This window comes from Typopeltis vanoorti, chromosome 2 (assembly GCF_054136105.1).
Source record: "Typopeltis vanoorti isolate ZY-2024b chromosome 2, IOZ_Tvanoo_1.0, whole genome shotgun sequence".
NCBI lineage: Eukaryota > Metazoa > Arthropoda > Arachnida > Uropygi > Thelyphonidae > Typopeltis > Typopeltis vanoorti.
Window position 1 is genome coordinate 42,470,439 of NC_143550.1, and position 19,477 is coordinate 42,489,915.

General features: G+C 34.8%; 1 protein-coding gene across 1 annotated transcript in view; it reads right to left on the reverse strand.

Moving 5' to 3' along the window:
* LOC150108966 ((E3-independent) E2 ubiquitin-conjugating enzyme UBE2O-like) overlaps positions 1-19,477 on the reverse strand; it is a 360,964-nt gene that overhangs the window by 189,030 nt on the left and 152,457 nt on the right. Inside the window, exon 14 of the mRNA XM_090411140.1 lies at positions 10,830-11,087. Coding sequence (XP_090267266.1) covers positions 10,830-11,087 — 258 coding nt within the window. The remainder of the gene's footprint in view (positions 1-10,829; positions 11,088-19,477) is intronic.

The window sequence follows — 19,477 nt, forward strand, 5'->3', positions numbered from 1 at the left end:
TAGTTTGAAATGGTTTCCACCACAGTTATTTAATTAAGTGTTGTTGGTTAGTTGCAGTTATAATTTGTGCTCGAAGATGGTTGGTACAATATGGTGAATTACTATTTCATATCCCCTGAATATTCTTGAATCCTGAACCAATATGAAGATATCACTATCAAAGTGAATGAGACCATTTCTTGGTATTCTCCTCATGTGAATTTATGTACATCTTGTCTGATATTCATTTACTACTCTTCTGTTTACATCTACAAGAACCAGCTTTTCCTTTTTTCATTATTCCACTTAAACTCTCATTTGACTCAAAAAAATTCCTGTACTTCCCCCTCCTACAATTCTCTACAGGACCACAGGCACAAATAAGTCTCAATGTCTCATTTTCTGCATTTTGAAATTTGTCCACATCACTAACTCTACTGGAAATTTGCTGCCATTCAAGGTTTATCTCAGTATTTAGTGTTGAATGATATAGCTACTCTTTCCTTGCTCTGATCACTATTGCTTGAATACAACATATTAACAGTATCTTTGCTTCAGTAACACTAATTATCCCCTCCCCCTCAACACACACACAATGATGATGTCTATATATTGGTGAGGTTGAGTTTATAAGAGAAGTCTGAGTGTGCTAATTGATTAAACTGTTTAAAAAGTTTGAGCTCAGCATGAAGTGGAATTTTTAGCAAGTCATTTCTTGATATGCTGTGCTTGTTGCTTTAGTGTCTTGAACATTTGTTGGAAAATTAAGGTTTTGAGAAATGCAGGAATTTGAGTGGAATGAAGACTTTTATTATGAGAATGATGATTTCTGCAATTTAATCAGAGGAAACATATGGATTAGGAAAGTTAAAGAAGTAATCAGAATGTAGATGTCAATCAACTTAGTGCCAAAGGATGCAATACTAAGGGTCAATGAGAGAAGGGTATTACATACAAAAGGAATGCTTGGACAAGGTTATGATAAAAGTACTAACAGGAGAGCCAGCATTTATTGTTAATTTACAGGAGAAATGTTTAAGAAAAGGTTCAAGAACAGATGGTGAAGCTTGTCTGGTATTCTGGAAAGTAAATGGACAATTTGCACTAAGTAACTATGGACAGCAAATACTAGAAAAGGGCAAGTACCATTGTTGTGATGGAAAGAATCCTTAAAATGCAGTATGAACAATTAAGGTGGGCAGTAGTGGTTGTAGCTGCCAACTGTGATTTCATTAGAAATAGAAGGTGAGAGAAATCTTCCTATCCAATTTGGACTCATGAACATCTTTGATGCAAAACTGCAGTGCTGGTTCTTCTTTAATAGTAGACTTTTTTCAATTGACTACTGATAGCCAATCATCATCATCATCATAAAATTCTTGACATGTACTCTCAAGGGGTGTATAGGATATTCTGATACTACTACACGAAGAACTTACATCATTACTAACTCCCTATCAATAATTTCCCTCCAAATTAATCTGTTATCTGTCAAGACTCCAACATTATCAGATCTTATATTTCTGTCTTCTAAGGCACTTTTTACTGTACCAATACACCTATATCATGGTCTTCTGTCTGTCAACTTAGCAAAGAACACATGTTTTGCTAATCTTTCTTCTCCCATTCTGTGACCATACAACCTGAGATTAACTCTGCTAACCTATTCCTGGATGCTAACAATGTCAAGTTCTTATCTCATATCCTCGTTTTTAATATGATATAGCCATTGATGCCATCTGTTAATGCCCCTAATCTTTCTAAGGACCTTTATATTTGCGGTCTCTAGCCTTTGGTCAAGTGGTGTTTTATTTCTAACCCAGCTTTCAGATCCACGAGTTAAAATTGGTTTGAACACTGTCTTGTATACAGCTAATTTCGTATTTTGACAAATTTTTCTCTTATTCCATATACATTTATTCAGTTGACTTTTTACCATACCAACTTTGTTGATTTTGTTGTCTATTTCCAAATTTAATCTGCTATCATCACTAAAAATTGTGCTTAGATAGTTGAAATGTTTTACTTGTTCTACAGGTTCTCCATTCACAATACAGTTGATATTTCTTATGTTTTCATTGTCATGTTATTGCTGATTTTCATACCAAATTTATTACAACAGTTATTCAATTCAGTCAGGGAATCTTGCAAATTGTGCTGGATTTATTTAAAAGTATAGAGCATCATCTGTATAAAGTAAAGGACTAAGATTAACATCTCCAATTTTGATATCAGATTTAATACTGCTTTCCTTCATAATGTGATCCTTATAGATCCTAGATGGCGAACCTGTGGCACGGCCAAGAATTTTGCTGGCACATCAACGATTTACAGATGATATCCTTTTATATGCTTATAAATTATTCAACCTTTTTTATTTATTTATTTATTTATTTATTGTTACAATACATACAAGGCAAATTTTGTTTCACATGAAAGAAACTAACCAACAAACACAAAGCCTACTGTAGGAACAAGGCCCAGCAGCTGAAAACTACAGCTGATGTTAAGAACCTCTAGCCAATGGCTGAGGGGCATAATGACATGACTCAGCTGATAGAAAACAATTGTGTTTAGTCACCAAAACTTTTCATTACTTAAAAGTTTATTAATGAACAAGTTTGTTATCTTTAATATTTTAGCATATGAAAAGTCACCAGCTGTAACTTTGTCAAAACATGTTGCTTCTAAACATATGATATTAAGAGTAACATGGCGGTCATATCTGTCTTATCTGTCAGGCCTTTCTACAGTGGGCTGTGAACAAATACAATTTTTCTTTGCATCAATCGACTCATTGTAGATCAGGGTTTCTCAACCGCTGGGCATCGGCAACAATTATACCAGGCCGCGAGAGGTTCTCCTGAAATTTGTCATTTCAGTTTTCTAAGCATTTTTCATGAATATATAGTGGAAATATTCAAGAGGAGAATAATATTCATGAATGTATCAAAAAGCTCAGACCCAGAATGCCTAAATAACATCTATGTAGGAAGTGTCAGTGATGAAGCCGCATATTTTTAAACATGGAAGTATTCATGAGTGATCGGGAATTTTCAGACATCGAAATATTTCGACATTGGCTGTCCAGTGGCGAGGTTCTCGAGAGGTTATATGAAACGCCATGTTACATAAAAGAAAGTTAAGCTGTTTCTAATTGATAAGAAAAGTAACCTGACTCATTATTTCCAGGATAAGAAATGGGTAGCCAGGCTGGCATATCTCAGCGATATATTTTCTTACATAAACGAGTTGAATTTAAATCTTCAAGGTCCAGATACAACAAAATTTAATGCTTGGAACAAGATTGAATCATTCAAAAAGAAACTCAGACTCTGGTTTAATATGATTGCAGAAAAAAAATAATGAAATGTTTCAGTCATACTCTTATTATATTATGGAAGCAGGTGATTTCTATTCACAAAATTCAGTTTCAGATATTATTGCAGCGCACTTGAAGATGTTATTGTCGTTTGAAAAGTTTTATCATGAACATGAGGATCCCTGGAGGCAAAATATGTGAACCCCTTTGTTGAACACAAAGAAACAGCCCTTTCCCATGAAGAAACCCCTTCAACTTATTGAATTATCATCAGACAAAGGACTGAAAGTACTTTTAATTCTATGAGTAATTCAAAATTCTGGATAAGAATGAAAAATGAATATCCATATTTACATGAATATCAATGAGATTTCTTCATTTTTTTCCACCACATATCTTCGTGAAACTGAATTTTCTGTTATGACCGTGCTTATAAAAAAGAGGAACTGCCTGCAACTTTCTGACTGTCTCCGTTTGGCTATCACTTCAATTCATCCCAGAATTAATAAGTTAATGGAACAGAAAACAGCAACAAAAGTCTCACTAGCCTAACTAAAATTTTCAAAAACTCAGCTGCAATAAAAGAAACTAAGTTTAACTTTTTCAATCACTTATAATTGCTGCTTTTTTAAATTCAAAATATTAATTAATGTTTAGAATTGAGAGATTCATACATTTTTATTTATTAAATTACATACTTTGCACATATAAATATTTGGTGTGTGTGTGTGTGATAATACCGTATTATCACATACTGCAAAAGCCTCTGTACCTTATTCAGGGATATAATAAAATTACTTGTTTTTCTTGCATCTGCAGTATAATGGCTGTTTGGGAGGGCGTGTTGTTAACCGCTGGGAGCGAGTTACACCTTGACGTGAACACGAAAAATGTTTAAACATTTTTTGTGTGCGAGGTATATGAAAAACTTTTTAATGTCTTTTTTTGTAAAGTAAAATCAAGGGTGCGAGGGCAAGTTATACTCTAGTAAATACGGTAAGCTTTTGCCAACAAGTTGATATCCTTCTGCTGCTTCCCCTGCTCAGCTGACTTCTATGGTGAGTTATGAGTTGCAATTCATAAATATTTATCCCACTACCATTTTTTTTTTTTCGAACCAACATCATTAAAATCAATTTAATAATACAATAATCAATTTTACACTGAATAATATACATTTTTGGTGATCAGAATGGGATATGTCAATGAAATTTAGCACAAATTAATTTAACGATGTTGGCCTGAGAAAGCTACAATATGCTACAAGATTTCATTAGTCCAGTGACTGATAACTAATTTAAATGTATTTTAATTGTCAACATGCCACACCATATACATAACTGTACTAATACTCTTTATGATAATTCCATAATTAATTATTAATACTTATGTTAGTTTAATGTATGAACTTTATAAAAATGAAAGGTATTTACAAGTAAGTTTGTTGGGACCGGGCCCTCGTCTTATAGAAAAAGAATTGAGAACCACTGATCCTTAGGATTCCCAGACTCTTCCCTTCTATAATTGCATGTGTGTTCATTATGTATTTCGTGCTGCGCACCCGCCAGTGGGCAGAAATAAGCAGCAGCAAGTGTATTATTGTTGCGTATGTGCACTGTTTTGTTTTTGCAGTAAGTGTGAATTATAAATTAGGCATATAATAAAATGTTGATTTTTTGAAACTATAAAAAAATGCATTTAAGTTTTGAATTATTTTGTTAGTGCTACTTAACATGGCTGATGAAAATAAAAAACAAAAATTATCACAATCAAGCAGCAGAAAGTTCCAATATTAGTGAACTGAAGAGTATGGCATGATTAACAAAGACAATAAAGCAATATGTGTTTTATGTTTCAGGACAGGTGTGTGCAGAATGTCGTTCAGTAAAATGGCAGTATGAGACAAACCATAAATCACTCCTTGAGAAAAGCAAGGATGAACAGAAAGATTTTATTGCTCAGACAATTAAAAATAGAATTATTCAGTCAACAACCCTAATGAAATTTATCAACAGTCGTTCATATATGAGGGTTGTCTGAAAAAGTTCTCGGCATAACAACGAAAAAAGAATTTATAATTTCAAAATTATTTTTATCTTTCAACATAATCTCCCTTAAAACTAATACATTTATTCGGCAATGCTCCAGTGCCATTATCCTGTCCCTGTAGTGGTTCTCAGTAAGATCTGCAAAATACCCCTCTACAGCTGCAATCACCTCTTGATTCAAAGAAAAACGCTGACCAGTGAGGAAGAGTTTTAGTTTTGGAAAGAGATAAACGTCAGAAAAAGCTAAATCTGGGGAATAGGGTGGATGTTCCAACAATTCATAGTGCAGCTCCTGTAATTTTCCCATTGCCAAAACACCTTTGAGGTCAGGTGCATTGTCCTAATGAAAGATGATTTTTTTCTTCTGCAGTCTTTACTCATTAAATTTTCTGTCTAGCGTGGTTAAAAGATCAGAATGATATTCCCTGGTTATTGTTTTTACCCTTTTCAAGATAATTAATAAACAAAATGCCTTTAGCATCCCAAAACACTAATGCCATGACCTTTCCTGCTGATGTAACAGACTTTGTCTTCTTTGGTGCTGAACAACTGGCTTCTGGCCACTGTTTTGATTGCTGTTTGAATTCTGGTGTGTAATGGTGAATCCAAGTTTCACCCATAGTAATAAATCAGCATACAAAATCAGTTTTATTCTTGTTAAAACGCTCCAAGCACTATTCAGAGATTTTCATGTGAGTGCGTTTTTGATCTGCTGTGAGCAAGCACGGCACTCATCTTGTGCAATGCTCTTTCATTTACAATTCTTCATTCAAAATATATCATACACGTTCTTTTTGAAATGCCTATAGTCTCAGTAATTTCTCAGCCCAGATCTAATCAATGTGTGCTCCACGGATGACATTCTGATGGTCAATGACAAGGCGATACAAGCCGCTGTTTTTTGGAAGGAGAGGATATGATTGGTGTTCTGGACTCGGAAAGTAAGTAAGCAGCAATTTCACACACTTTGACTCGCTGGTCATCCAATACCATATTGTGCACTTGACAATGATTTCTGATGTTGTTTCTTAATTGTCAAAAAACGAAGAAGAGTGTCCATAAACTTTTATGAACTTCAAATGAATTTCTTTTGGCATTAAACCTTGTTTTACAAAAATTTTTATAGCTGCACTATACTCAGTTTTATCCATTTCAAGGGATACAGACAACACTTTTGCTTCAGACAGCTGTATAAAACAAACTACTTGATAGAATGACTTGCAATTTCACATGGATGCTTATGACAAACGTACCAACTTAGAAAAAAAAATCTTGCCGATAGTGTTGCCATCTATGGTCTAGGCCGAGAACTTTTCAGACCACCCTCGCATAACTACTGCTAGTTTTTTTTGCCTCAAATGTAATTTCAAAATATGGGTAACCTTTAGAGATGGGGAATATATAAAAGAAGCATGGTTAAGATGTGTACCAGTTGTCTTTGAAGATTTTGAAAACAAGGAAAAATTATTCAAAGAATAAAAGATATGCCTTTGGCTAGAAACACGGTGAAAAATAAAATCTTGGAAATGGCTAAAAATATAACTGATCAGCAAAAAAATAGATATAAAATCTGATTTAATTTCTCTTTGTCTTGATGAGAGTACTGACATAATTGGATCAGCTCGTTTAGCAATTTTTATTCGTTATTGTGTTGGGAATAATATCAAAGAAGAATTGATCAATTTAACATCATTAGCAACAAAACAAAAGGAATAGATATTTGCAATGCAGTTGTAAATGCACTTGCTGAAAGAGATATAGATCTCTTCAAAATTGTATCAGTAACTACTGATAGTGCTCGCAGTATGACTGGAGAGGAAAATGGTTTTGTCAATTTATTTACTGAACGTATTGGACATTCAGTTCTGGGTTTTCATTGCATTATAAATCAGCAGATTTTATGTGCAAAGGCTAGTTTTAAGCCACTGGAAGATATTATGAGCCTTGTAACAAAATTGGTCAATTTAATATTGGCACACGCTTTAAATAAACAAAAATTTATAGAATTAAGTCAGGTAAACTCAGTGTACAATTGTTTACTTACATACAACAACAACGTCTGAAGGTTAGGTCGTTGGAAAGTTCTTCGAAGATTTGTTGAGTGTTTAGATGAAGTCAGACTTTTTTTTTTACATGAGAAAATCATTGAAAAATACAATCAATTAATGAACGTTGAATGGCTTTTGAAATGAATATTTTTTTACTGATTTGTGTTTACATTTATATGAAGTAAATGTTAAACTGCAAGGTGTTCACAAGACAGTTATTGCCATGTTTGATTTAGTCAAAGCATTAAAATAGAAACTTATTTATTACTGACCATTTACAAAACAAACTTACATTAGAGCCTACCAGTTTCGCCAGCAAACTGTCTGGCTTTTTCTAGGCATTTACGGAGACATAAAAACTAGTAAATGCAAATTGAAATGGAACATAAAAATTGTTGTAAACCAACTAGTAGCTAAGGTTACACGTTCACGTGACAGAGAGGACTTATTGTTCTTATTCATTTATATCCCTTTTCATCAATGTACCAATAGAAGAGGTAATAAACATCATCCAAGATATCTTTCCTCTAGACATCATACAGATGTTTAGACACTGCCTTCAATCTAATTTCTTCAAGGTTAACAGCACCATATACCAACAATTAGAAGGCCTAGCAATGGAAAGCCCACTATCACCATCTTGTGCAGACCTTTTCATGGAAAAACTTGAAAAAAGAAATTCTCTCCACAATCTCCCCCAGATCATCTACATGGTAGAGATATGTTGACGATATCTTCATTATATGGCAAAACAGCTTAGAAAACCTAAAATCGTTTGTGGATAAAATCAACTCAATACATAACAAGATAAAATTCACTCTGGAAGTGGGAAACAACAACCAACCGCATTTTTTAGACATCTTGATAAAGAAACAATCAAATAGTGTCAAATTATCTATTTACAGAAAGCCCACAGATATTGGAAGATATCTTCATTATACTTCAAATCACAAGACACACAAACTGAGCATTATCCACATGTTGAAATATAGGGCCAGAAAGTTTATATCAGAAGAGGAGGATACACAGACTGAACTCTCACTAATAGCCAACACATTATCACAAAATGGATATCCTCAAAACATCATCAAAAAATATCTATACGGTGACAACCCCAGACAAGAAGAATCACGCTCCCAGCATATTTCCACTGTAGTGATCCCTTTCATCAAGTCAATTTCTTATCAAATAGCCAGAATACTAAGAGCCTACAACATCAGAGTGGTCTTCAAACCAACCACCAGCATCAGACAAGTTTTAGGATCCCCAAAGGATAAGGTACCTTTCTATAAATATCCAGGAGTATATTACATTCCTTACTCGTAATATATTCCTGGATATTTGTAGAAAAATAAGGTACCTTATTTTTCTACAAATATCCAGGACCACAGGAGCAAGTATATTACATTCCTTGCTCCTGTGGTCTTGCCTACATTGGATAAACTTCACGGAGTTTAGAAATCAGACAAAAAGAACATGTTGGTGATGCAAGCCACAACAGAAGTATCTCTTCCGGCTTAGCACATCATTTCTGTACATCTAACTACACGATAGAGTGGCAAAACAGTTCCATGCCATATCTGAATGACGACTACAGACATCGTTCATTCAAGGAAGTCACAAAAGTGTTAATAACCGGCGGAAACCTCAACAGAAATCAGGGTTCAATCCTAAACAGTTCGTGGAAAAACCTGATCCTCTCTCTAAATCAATCTGAACTACAGCTAGCCAGTAATCACATTACACGTTTACAACAAACACGCATGGGTGATAATGAATAAGAACAACAAGTCCTCTCTGTCACGCGAACATGTAGCCTTAGCTACTAGTTGGTTTACAACGTTTTTTTACAACCCATTCCTTTCAATTTGCATTTACTAGTTTTTATGTCTCCGTAAATGCCTTGAAAAAGCCAGACAGTTTGCTGGCAAAACTGGTAGGCTCTAATGTAAGTTTGTTTTGTAAATGGTCAGTAATAAATAAGTTTCTATTTTAATTATAAAACGACCAAATATGTTTAGGAAAATATCTTCAGATATTTTCATACCTTACCTCAGTCCTGAGGTAAGGTGGTACATCCCTTGGCAACTCGTAGCAAAGGTGGACCAAGCTCTAATCACTCCTTGTCTCAGTATCTCCGACAATGCTTTGCATCACCTTACCTCAGTCCTGAAGATATTTTCAGGTGCAAATATCCTGCAGATATTTTACACTTTGATAAAGGATTAAACTAAATTTATTATAGTCTAACCAAGTGCAAAATAAACTTCAAACATCTTTCTCTAAATCCAGAGTAATTTAATAATAAGGTGGTACACCGATTGGCAACTCGTATGGGTAAATATGACCTCTCCATTGCTTCTGCCTTAGTATCACCACTCTGAGTCTGCCTCCCACTGATGAGACCTCAATAAAGGTCGAAACCGGTCTGGGTATGTCTGCAAGGAGACGTGCTTTGCATTATGGGAGATACCGAGACAAGGAGTGATGAGATCTTGGTCCACCTTTGCTACGAGTTGCCAAGGGATGTACCACCTTACCTCAGTCCTGAAGATATTTTCAGGAGCAAACTTTGTTTGCTTACACTTGGATAAAGGATTAAACTAAATTTATTACAATTTGAATTAAATTTGTAAATATAGTTATTTCTTACATTGTTTATGCTCCCAGGAAAATTTCATCACACTCAGACATATAAATGAAGGGGACTATGAAGGACTAGTGTTGCTTCTCTAGAAAATTTATTCCAAATGAAGGATGGTATCATAACACACCTCCAAGTTTCATCAATTAAGTGATTTCAATGAAATCTGGAATATATGTACCTGTTTATTGCACTGTTTAATGTTCTCTGAAATATTCATTGTAAGATGACATGAAGGATCTTCCTCCACAGCATGTTTATAAATAATGTTCAATCATCTTCAACTCAATTTAGAAGATAGTTATTTCTTGCTTGTTTAAGGCCTTCTTACAATTGAATCAAAAAAGAGCACAGGATTGTAATGGAAGTAAGAAAGAAAGTAAAACATTAGATGATTTAGCAGGTTGGATCTTTCAACTGATTAAACAAAGTTACTGACTGACTGTTTTAGTTACTTTATCTAAAAAAAAAAGTGATTTCTCATAAAAACATCTCATAAGAATCATAAAAAAGTGAGCTTTGCTGAAATTTAGGAGCAGCTACTTGGCTATTAATTTATAATAATACAAATTTCCCCCTGAAGTACGACTTCCAAACTGCAGCCAACCTCCTGCTTCTGCAATACTTGATTCACTTTTTTCTACATATGAGATATTTTTTTATGACCCATAATACTAAGGTGGGATACATTGGAATCTAGCAATTATCAAACAAGGAAAGTATCTACTAAAAAGTAGCAAATTATTTGTATATTATCAGTTCATACAATCAACTGAAATATGACTTACTTGCAATGCTTATATAATTCTAAAAGCCTTCTCATAACATTACAAGTCTGTAATGTTGGATTTTGCGTAAATACTTCTTCTAAACGTGCCATTCCTGCACGCAGTTTCTCAATGTTAGCCAAAAGTTTTTCCTGGATGGGTTTATTATCTTCTGATACAAGTGGTTTATCTTCTGTTTTTTCTTTATTTTTAGGTTGCTCTTCTTTTATCTGTTCCTTCGGTTTGGTTTCGTTCTGAGATTTTTCTTCTAAATGATTTCTAAAATTAATTTATTTAAAACATTTCATAAAACTAGAGTAATAACAAAATTAAGTATACTTCAATAGCAAGTAAGCAATTTATTATCAATTTAATTTTGTTAGTGAACATCATAACAATATATGCTCTATAGGTTCCATGAAGCTGTTTCAGATATAATTCAAGTCTATTTTGCACTGTTGGTTAATCTGTGGAATACTGTATGCAAGTTTTAAGAACATGTCAGTTTTCTGCACTTTAACAGACTCTCAATAGAGAAGTGACATGCTGGTTAATAGATGACCACAGCCTGGCCACCACCTTGCTTATTGAAGGCATGTAATGGCTGTTGCTCAGTAGCATTGCCACCTTGAAGTGGCAATACTACTGAGCTTGCATGCACCAATGAACTCCACAGCTATGCCAGCAGTAACAAAGCAAGTGGTAGAATCTCCCTACTTGGACAGGTCAAGAGGCATAAGTTCGCCCACCGATTAGAGGTCCCTCAACACTTCTGCACATGTCAGAAAAAGGAGAATCCATTCCGATAATAGGGTAATCAGTCTGTCTTCTGGGATGAGTTTGTTTATTATTACAGGTTGGAAAATTTAGCTTTTCTTTTACGAACATTCCTGTTTTTAAAGTGTAACTATTTTCCTTGCATAATAGTTGGAAAAATGTATGTAGAGTGTTAACAAAATTAAAAAAGGTATAGCATAAAACAAAAATGTAACCAAGTTTATTTTTAAGAAAGTTTTCTATAAAATAAAAATAATTATATAGAAAAACAGAAATTATTTCAAATGAATTTAGATATTCTAAACTTACAGTTGAGAGAACTGAGACACTTTAATGTCCTAAACTGATTAATTATTTATGACTTGTTGTGACTCTTTTAACAAACCCATGCAAAAAAAATGTTGGAAAAAATACCATTGTAAAATTCTTTTAATCTTCAGAGTCATCTGAATCGGTGTCCGAATCGCCATCACTTTCACTTAAACTGATCACCAAAGGTTCGCACAATTCTTCAATAATTCCGTCTCTGTCCTAATATATATTTTCCAATGAGGTGACATGAGAGCAATATTTCCCCCGGTTTTGAACTGTAATACTTTCAATCGCCTGTTCTGAAAGCTTAAAAAGTTTCGACATGTCAATATCCCCAGTTACGTTGTGATGGCGAATGAAACTTTTCACTTCTGCCCAAACACACTCGATAGCATTAACATCGCAATGATATGGTGGTAGCCTCAAAGCTAGAAATCCATGCTCTTTGAGCATCGTGTTGAATTTAAATAGTTTAGTTGTGGGCGAGTTTCTTTTGACCAAATTAAGCAATTCAATTTTTCGCATATCTGGGGAATGAGAAATGTTATTTGCAGAGAACCAATCCATAAGAACTTGCTTCTTATTAGACCAATTTGGAACTTTGTTTAATCGAATAGAGTGATATGAAGCGTTATCAATTATAACAGCAGCATTTTTAGGAAGGTTTGGAATCAGGTTTTCTTCTGCCCACTTTTCGAAGATCATAGAATTCATTTGCCCATGGTAATATCCAATAGTTGAATTGGCTTTTGTACAGTAAGTTTGAATTCGGTAAAAAACCCATTTCTCCACCCACACACAAAATTATTATGCGCTGCGAGGCATTTCCGGTTTGTAGCACTCCACATTCTTCTATAGACTGCCAACATTTTCCATAAGTTAAATTACTATCAATCCAAGTTTCATTTAGATACACAATCAGTCTTTTCTCCTCCCTGAAACGTCTTATTGCTCTCAAATACTGCGTTCTAGATAAAACAATGTCACTTCGCTCCATGATAAGTTTCCTTTTATTCTGGGACTTTTTAAAACAAAATCTGATTTCATGAAGTATTTTCCTTAAAGTTTCTCTTTTCCAAAGAAAATTAATTTTTTCTTTAAGTACAGGAATCAATTTCGGAACAGTTGGCACTCTTTTCTCGACCACGTAAAATTCGTGAATAGTTATTCTTATAACATCATCATCATCATCAAATTCCTGCCATGTACCCTCAAGGGGTGTAGAGGATATGACAGTACTACATGAAAAAATTACATCATTACTAACTTCCTATCTACAATTTTCCTCCAAATCAGTCTGTTACTTGTCAAGACTCCAACATTATCAGATCTTATATTTTTATCGTCTAAGGCACTTTGTACCGTATCAATCCACCTATATCTTGGTCTTCCTCTGGGTCGTTTTCCTGCCAACCTGGCAGAGAACACTTGTTTTGCCAATCTTTCCTCTCCCATTCTATTTAAGTGACCATACCATCTGAGATTAGCTCTGCTAACGCATTCCTGGATGCTGACAATGTCAAGTTCTTTCCTAATATCCTCATTTTTAATATGATATTGCCATTGATGCCATCTGTTCACGCCTCTAATCTTTCTCAGGACTCTCATATCTGCAGTCTCTAGTCTTTGGTCAAGTGTTTTACTTCTGATCCAGCTCTCAGATCCATAAGTTAAAATTGGTTTGAACACAGTCTTGTATACAGCTAATTTAGTGTTCCGACTAATTTCTTTCTTATTCCATATGAATTTATTCAATTGACTTCCCACGATACCAGCTTTGCTGATTCTGTTGTCTATTTCTATATTTAGTTTACCATCTTCAGTAAAAATTGTGCCTAAGTAGCTGAAATGTTTTACTTGTTCCACAGGTTCTCCATTCACAACACAGTTGACATTTTCAATGATTCTGCCTATTTTCATTGTCTTTGTCTTTTTATTGCTGACCTTCATACCATATCTATTACAACAGCTATTCAATTTAGTCAGAGAATCTTGCAGACTTGCAGCGGATTTATTTAGAAGTATAACATCATCCGCATAAAGCAAAGAGCTGACATTAACATCTCCAATTTTGATATCAGGTTTAATACCACATTCCTTCATAATGTGATCCATATAGATAATGAATAACAGAGGGGATAATGTACATCCTTGTCTCACACCAGATTTAACATTAAACCATCTTCCTGTACTTCCTTCAATTCTAACTGCTGACTCACAACTCAAATAAAGACTAAGTATTGCTTGATATAATGCCCCATTGACACCATATAACTGCAGCGTATTGAATAGCTTCTCTCTTGGCACCTTGTCATATGCCTTTTCCAAATCGACAAAACTTAAATACAGATCTTTGTTATATTCCCATGCTTTCTCGACTATTTGTCGTAAAGTGAAGATCTGATCCTGACAGCCTCTATTTGGCCTGAATCCAGCTTGTTCTTCACCAAGCTTTTCTTCCACAATTCTTCTCAACCGTTTCTCAAGTATACTTGCATAGATCTTGCCAGGAACATTCAGTAGGGAAATACCTCTGTAATTCTCACATTCAGTTTTATTTCCCTTTTTATATATGGGTACTATGAGAGCTCTACTCCAATCATCGGGAATTCGTCCCTCTGTCCAGGCTTCCTGAACTATGCAGTGCAGCCACTGTAAGACTCTTATACCACCATACTTCAGCATTTCTGGTCAAATATCATCTACTCCTGCTGCCTTTCCACATTTGAAGCCTTTGATGGCTTTTTCTACTTCAAGCATGGATATGTATTCCTGACTGCATGCCTGGTCAGTGTTTTTTATCACTGTGCTGTCATCACTGCTTGTTTCATTTAGCAGTTTTTCAAAGTAATTACTCCATACTTATAACGTCTTATAATTCTTATAACGTCTACATCAAAATCATTCAAAGCTACGGTTTCGATGGTTTTCTTTCTCTGGCACTTTTTTTAGGAGATTTAAATTTTGGCTTACCTTCACCTTTTGATTCCATACGAATTCTTTTAACAGTCGACCCCAATACACCCACAATTGCACTTGCACGTTTTATGACTTGAGAAAGGGGAACAAGAAGACGGCCTTCTGATGATTCTTTTTCACAGAATGTCAGCACATTATTCAATATTCTTTTGCAAGAGCTACTGAAACACTTAAGAACAAAACTTGTTGACTGTACTGGATCCATCATACAAATTAATAATAAAAAAAAATGCCAAAAAGCAACAACAAAAATCAAGCTAGTACTAGTACAGCGACAGACAAGAAAGCATGCGATTTCGCTTATGTTGGTGACCAATTCGTACATCCTTCATTTCTTTCTCCCCTTCAGCATGAATCGACTATTCTTGGCAAAATGCCAAGAAGGGATCTACAAATGGTGGGCGAACTATAGTTGCCAGACTAAAAGAGAGATATCCTGGTCTTTCAGGTTTGAGAGTTTTGTATAAGACTGGTGGCCTTACCAAATATTGCTATAACTCAGAAACTTCAAATGGAATAATTTTCCTTTTTTTGTGTGTTAGGCTTAATGGCATGTCACAACTAAGCAACCTTTCTTAGAAATCTGCTTACTACTTCTGATAGAACAGTTAATCCTATCAATGTTGTCTCTATACCTATAAATTGCAAATGTTTTGTATGATGAAAAAACCTGTTTCTTGGAGAGGAAACTCTACCACCTCTGTATGAGCCCAGCTAACTTGCCTTCAGTTGAAAAGTCCTAATAAAGATTCTTCATGTCATAGATAGGATTTGAACCCAGACTCTATCAATGGAACAGCATTATCATTAATAAAACTGAGCTATGGAGGCTCAATGAAAACGATCTAATGGCTTTCCATGATTTCATTTTCATCAGCAGAGTAATAGATTATGAACAGGAAAGGATAACATTGAAGGATTAGAAATTTTGGACATTCTAAAGTTAGCTATGTGGGATGTAAGAAATATACCAACAAGGAAACAGAATTGGTAAAAAACAAAATATTAACTTCACAGTGATAACAGAAAAAAAATGTTTGCCTGTTCTGGAGGATGAAAAAAAACCTGAGTTTCTGGCTGAAAAAATCTCACCTCTGCATGAGACTGGCTAACTCACCTTTAGTTGAAAGAGACTAGATAAGGTTCCTCATGTCACTGACAGGAATCGAATGCAGGTTTTTCCAAAAGGAGAAATTCTTTTATATTTGATTTAAAAGCCTACATATTAGATTCCTTAGGAAATACATCGGGGGGAAGACTGTTCCACAGTACAGCAGTAGCAGAGATGAAGGAGGAGGAAAAGAAACTTGTTCTGTGGGTTTCAAGGTGTACTTGAAACAAGGTGAAAGGATGTTGGACAGTAGCTTTACATGTTCCAACAGGCTTAGTACTGAGGGGGGGGGGGATTATTGATGCTATTTCAGATGAACATTTGCCATGGAAATATTTATAGAATACACAAATTGCAGAGACCAAACCTGTGTGAAAGTGGGAGAAAGTGAGTTGGTAAGAGATGGGTCATCTAATCAGGTTATCAATTAATCAGGTTAATTGCTCTCCTCTGTATTGAGTCAAGCATTCTGAGGGAGTTTTAGGAGTCCCACACCAAATGTGAGAGCAGTATTCAATAGCTGGACAGATTTATGATTTGTATAAGGTTAGCATCTGTTCAGAGGAAGTAACATCTTGAGCGAAAGAATAATCCTAGTTTTTTGGAAGCTGCTTGGATGCATTGGTTGTGATGTGAACCAGGAGAGGCTCGATGTCAGGGTAATTCCAAGAAGAAAATCTCATCTTGTTTGGAAATTTGAGTGCTATCAAAAATAATACTGAGAAAAAATGGTTCTCATCATCATCATCATCAAATTCCTGCCATGTACCCTCAAGGGGTGTACAGGATATGACAGTACTACATGAAAAAATTACATCATCACTAACTTCCTATCTACAATTTTCCTCCCAAAAAATGGTTCTTTTTGTGAGAAATAAGACAGAACTATGTTTTACTAGCATTGAAATTGACAAGGTTATCTGAGCCCCATTGGAGGATGGCTTGAAGATCAGAATTGAGGGCAGTGGTTTGCTGATGTTCTGTAGGTTGAAGTGAGTTGTGTAGAGTAAGGTTTGTCAAATGTAAGGGAGAAGTGCAATGTGCTGTGATCTGCAAAACTGTGTATTGGGTTGAAGGTCAACTGAAGTAGGTAATCGATATACAGAATAGCGCTGGTGAGAGAACAGAACCTTGTGGAACCTCAGCATTAGTTGGATGGTGAGAGGATAAGGAACTGTCTACCATCACACAGAGTGTGCATCCAGACAGAAAGCAGGCAATCCAACCGCAGAAGTCCTGAGGCAGTCAAAATGACAGGAGTTTGTTTAGTAAACTTTTGTGCTAGACCCAGTCAAAAGCTTTAGAGATATCAAGTGCAACCATTTGAGATTTGCCAAATTTCTCCATGGCATTTGTCCAGAGATGAGTGATATATAAGAGTAGATCTCCTGTTGATCGGCAGTGGCAGATTTCATACTGGTGGTCACTTAACAACTAGGTGCCTTCAAGGTAATGTAGTAGTTGAAAATTGATGGTTTCTCCATTCCTTTACATAGGATTGAAGTAAGTGAGATAGGGCAGTAGTTAGATGGAAGTGATTTGTTGCCTTTCTTAGGAATGAGTTGAATATAGGCCAACTTCAATACTTTGGGATAGATACCAGCGAAGTAAGAGAGTATGTACAGATGGCATAGGATAGGAGTCAGTTCTGGTGCACAAACCTTCAGGATAATTGGAGGAATGCCATTAGGGCCAGGAGACGTTTTTGTGTGTAATTTAGACAATAGATTTCTGATCTCTTTCTAGCAAAAGGATATAGGGAGTATTGTATGTTGGGCAGCTGGAATGGTTGGCGGGCATTTACCATTGTCAGTTATGTGTGCATTGAGGCAAAGTGTGAAGCCAGGAGATTAGTTTTTTTCTGTGAGTGATAATGCAATAAAGCCATCTGAGTATGATAGAGGTGGGAATAGTGTTGGGCAAAAGTTATGACAATTGACTGACTATATCATTACTAATTATAAACTTACTCAATGCATCTTTAAAAGATGTACATGTTCACAGAAGAAATGAAATCTTTTCACATTATTATTTAATAGTTTTGGAAACAGAAATCCTAACAAAATGGAGGAGCCTCAACAGCTCAGTGGGTTTAGACAATCCTTTTGGTTGGTTTTCACCCAACATAACAGACACACTGGCCGGAACATATGCAATATACAGACATAGGACATGATGGAATTAAGGATTAACCTCTCTATTCCACTGGATTTTGGTTTCGAACATCTGCACGGGGTAAAGTACGAGTATGTGGAAGAGTAAATCAGGAAGAAAATAAATACTTCCCCCTCACAAGAAATAGAACAATCATATATATACAAAGTACGTCTATTACAAGAAGAAGGCATTAGAATATTACATCAATCACACTTAACAGTTTACCTAAAAGAAGCCAAAATTAATGAAGATATAGTAGAATGGAAAACTTTAATCAAAATTCACAAGGAAGCATCTAAATTACTTAGAAAGAAAAATAAAATGAAAAATTTGGAACAAAGATATAGAAAACACAATAAAAGAAAAACAACATACAGATTGTCCCTTCAAAAAAAACCAAGGAGAAGCAGAAATAATATAGAAAAAAAAAAAAAACCTTAAAGAAAACTCACCATGTATATTTATTATTTTATTAATAAAATAGCAGATATAAGTGAATGTATACATGGAATACAAACAGTACTGTACAAAATGTTCAGGAAATTAGAGAGAGAGAGAGCATAAATCACTATAAGACAAGAGGAACAATGGATAGAGCATTTAAAAAATTTATGGTACGACCCGTATAACACTGATTTCTTCTATTATTTTCTATTAAAATATTAATAGAAAATAAAAAAAAAGAAGAAGAAATTGATACAGATATAGAACAAATTAGATTGGAAGAACTAAAAGAAGCAATTTCAAAAAACACTCGTTACAAGTTTTATCTATATTTAAGAAAGGAGATAGAGATAAATGTAGACATAGAGGAATAAATTTGTTAAATACAGATTACAAAATATATAGTAAAATTTGAAAAAAAAGATGTAGAAATATTGTAAACAGTATACTCTCAAAAGAATAAATTAGTTTTAGACATGTATAGATAATATTTATGCTTTTAAACAAATGACTGAAAAAAAGATGAAAATTTAATTTGGAGATGAATTTAGCCTTTACAGATTGAGAACGTTTTTGATAACATACAGAGAAAAATTAAGGAGTATGATGAAAACACAGGAATATCCATTGCTGATGCTGCTTGGACCTCCGACATTGAAACTAGGTGTAATTTGTGCCGCTATTGTACTGCGGTTGATCCTTATGATCCCCAGCACAGAGTGAAATGTACACAGACCGAATGCAGAAGATAAACAAGGCAGACATCGGGGCTTCCCAAAAGTATCGCAATTGATGAACATGGGTAAATGTGGCGATCGCGGTGACTTTGATCGTGGACATATTATTGGTGCAAGATACATGGGTCATTCAATTGCCTAAGTGGTAAGAA